The sequence below is a fragment of the Malus domestica genome, chromosome 06, assembly GCF_042453785.1.
Source record: "Malus domestica chromosome 06, GDT2T_hap1".
In the NCBI taxonomy this organism is placed as follows: domain Eukaryota; kingdom Viridiplantae; phylum Streptophyta; class Magnoliopsida; order Rosales; family Rosaceae; genus Malus; species Malus domestica.
In genome coordinates, this window is record NC_091666.1 from 9,327,246 (window position 1) to 9,330,723 (window position 3,478).

Genomic DNA, 3,478 nt, shown 5'->3' on the forward strand with positions numbered 1-3,478 from the left:
CTAGTAATGGTGAGATAAATAAGTTTCCCAACCATTCGCTGATAAACACTAGGGTTCGAGAAAGGTTCACCTTTTTCATGCCACCGAAGTTTGCTAGCTAGGGGTGTCCGAGTTGGTTTACATTCCATCATGTTAGCTTTATCTAGAAGATCGAGAACATACTTTCTTTGATTTAAGAACAATCCCTTTGAAGGGGTAGCCACCTAAATTCCAAGAAAGTATTTCAAGGGTCCCAAGTTTTTAATGGCAAATTTTTGGTGAAGTGACTGCTTAAGCGTCTTAATTTCACTTATATTGTCACCTATAATAATTAGGTCACCAACATATATAAGCATAACCAATTTGCAAGCAATACTATTTCAAACAAACAAAGAAGAGTCAGCATGACTCCTTTTGAACCCTGCAGCTTCAAGGACTGAACTAAGCTTCGAATACCAAGCTTGAGGGGACTGTTTGAGACCATATATGGCTTTGTGAAGTCTGCAGACCTTGTTGGGTTCATTTTCTATTGGATGACCAGGAGGCAACTTCATGTACGCTTCTTCTTCACGATCCCCATGAAGAAATGCATTCTTCACATCCATTTGGAATAAAGGCCATGCATTATTGACTGCCATAGACAACAATAACCTCACTGTGTTCATTTTGGCAACAGAAGCAAAGGTCTCCTTATAGCCAATGCCATAGGTTTGAGTAAAGCCTTGAGCTACTAACCGTGCCTTGTGTCTTTCAATGCTTCAATTGGAGTTGAATTTGGTCTTATATATCCACCTACTTCCTATGACCTTCTTGCCATTTGGAAGATCAATTATACTCCATGTCTGGTTGTCATTCAGAGCTTGAAACTCCTTAGTCATAACATCTTGCCACTCAAGCATGCATGTGGCTTCATGAAAATTCCTTGGTTTGAAAGTGTGGGACACTTTGTTAAGGAAAGAAATATGAGAAGATGAGAATCTGTGATAAGAAATGGCTGCAGAGATAAGATGCCTTGCAGTGTAAGTAACATACTCTTGTAACCTCACTGGTGGATGTCTATCTCATGTAGGATTTCTTCTTCGTGCACTTATAGCTTGTTGATTTGGTTGAGCTTCTGATGGTTCAGAGGACCTTGGCACTGCATCAGTTACACTCTTAGTGAGTTGAGAATTATCAGTGCTGATATGAGCAGGAGTGACTTCATGAATTTCTGCTAGAATAGGTAGTGGAAATAGATCCACAAGATCTTCCATATTAGCATTAGTCCCCAACCTTTTGTGGAAATAAGGTGAATATTCATCAAATCGCACATCTCTATAGACTGCCAACTTCCCCGTGTTAGGGTTGTACATTTTGTAACCCTTTTAAGAACTGGCGTATCCCATAAACACACATTTGACAGCTTGAGGGTCGAGTTTGTCACGATGGAGAGCTTGAATGTGCACATAACAAGTACAACCAAAGGTCCTGAGGTAAGACAAGCTTATAGGCCTGCCCTTCATGACTTCAAAAGGAGATTTAGTATTCAACACCCGAGTTGGCAGTCTATTAATGATGTAAGTGGCAGTGAGTAGAGCTTGAGACCAAAATTTCTTAGGAACATTCATTTGGATCATAAGTGATCGAGTCTTCTCCAATAAGTCTTGATTCTTTCTCTCTGCCACACCATTTTGTTGTGGTGTACCAACATAGCTAGTTTGATGCAAAATGCCATGATTGCTCAAGTAATTACTCAAGTTATTGGAAGTGTACTCGGTACCATTATATGATCTTAACATATATAACTTAGATGAAAATTGATTGGTGATTAGATTGTGAAAGTCCTTAAAAGCATCAAACAAATCACTTTTAAGTTTTAAAAGATACAACCAGGTTACTCTAGAATAGTCATCAATAAATGTAACATAATATCTATACCCATCAAAGGATTCTACATGAGAAGGACCCCAAATATCAGAGTGAACAAGCTCAAAAAGTTTACTAGTTCTAGAATTAGAGGAAACAAAAGGAAGTCTAGTGGCTTTTGACATTTGACAAGTTTCACACTCCAGTGTGTTTTTACAAAAAAAGGGAAACAACTAGGTCATCACATGTTCTGAGGGATGGGAAACAACTTGGTAATCACATGTTCATCATATGGCAAGACAGTCTAAGGTTTTTGTGATTTTTCCTATTGACAAGAGCTAAAAAGGAAAAAAAGGTACTTAGAGAGCAGTGGAATCAGTATGCTCACTTAGCAATCTAATCTTTCCTTTCCCTAGAATAGGTTCCCCTTTCCCATTTGCAACAGACACATGAATTGGATCAATAGTTCTTTGACAATCATGGAGACTAGAGGGTTTATTAGTTATATGATCAGTGGCACCAGAGTCAATAATAAAAAAATCATGTGTAACATTTACATTAAAAGCAGTGGAAATGGCACTGATAATACTTGGAATATTGCCTTTCGATGTGTTCTCCGAGTCAGCCAAGAATCCAGCAAATTTCCCTAGCATTGCAGTAGGGTTTTCAGGTGTCATTTCATCAGGTCCAGTGCTTCTTTGCTTCTTTTGAAGAAAAGCAACAAACTCGTTGATCAAGGACACATGATTTGTTAAGAAATTGGCCATCCTATCAGTTGAGGAACATGCTGAATGAAATGCTTTTGGAGTGACTCCACCCTTCCCATCTTTGATCATTTTGCCTTCCCTATCAAACTTAGGCTTTAACTCCGGATGAAGAATCCAACATTTTTCTCTCAAATGTCCCTTCATGTTGCAATAAGAACATTTCCAGTTTGCTTTCTTGCCAAGCACCCTATCACCACTTGCATTGTGAGTTGTCGTGAAAACCCTAGCTTCAGAGTTGGATTTGGGCTCAACGTTCATCATTCTTCGTCGAGTTTCTTCTCTTTGGACTGCATGACACACAGTGGTAAAGAAGGGCAGCTCTTGAGTCATTAACAAGTGACTACGCAAGTCTTCATACTCCGCTCCCAAGCTTGCTAAGAGTTGAAAAACCTTGCCTTCATCAGCCCTCTTCAGTAGCACAGCGGAATCAGTCATGTGTGGACGATACATATCGAGTTCATTCCACATGGATTTCATACTTCCAAGGTGTTGAACAAATGAGTGATCGCCTTGCTTTAAACTAGCCACACTTTTCTTCAGTTGAAAGATGCGAACTGAGTTGTTTTGGCTGCCATACATGTCTTTGACAGACTCCCATAGGAGAGGGGAAGACTCTAAGTAGTTGAAAAGCTCAGACAATTTTGGCTCCATGGAATTAAGTAACCAGGACATGACCAGCTGATCAGTAGTATGCCATGCATCGTAAGTTGGTGAAGTGGATTCTGGGGGCTCTGAGATTCCATTGATAAACCCTAGCTTCGATCTTCCTCCTAGAGCAAGTGACACAGCTCTTGATCAAGAAAGGTAGTGGAACTCCTTTAGTAGCACTGAGCAGAGTCGTTGATTTGGATTATTCTTAACCCTTTGGGTTAAGTTTAGGGAGGAGG

At 39.8% G+C, this 3,478-nt stretch overlaps 1 protein-coding gene across 1 annotated transcript; it reads right to left on the reverse strand.

The window, feature by feature from the left end:
* Nucleotides 1–2,183: 2,183 nt before the first annotated feature.
* On the reverse strand, nt 2,184–3,242 carry LOC139196783 (uncharacterized). Its single transcript, XM_070823125.1, has one exon. The coding sequence runs from the start codon at nt 3,240–3,242 to the stop codon at nt 2,184–2,186; it is 1,059 nt and encodes a 352-aa protein (XP_070679226.1).
* Nucleotides 3,243–3,478: the final 236 nt, after the last annotated feature.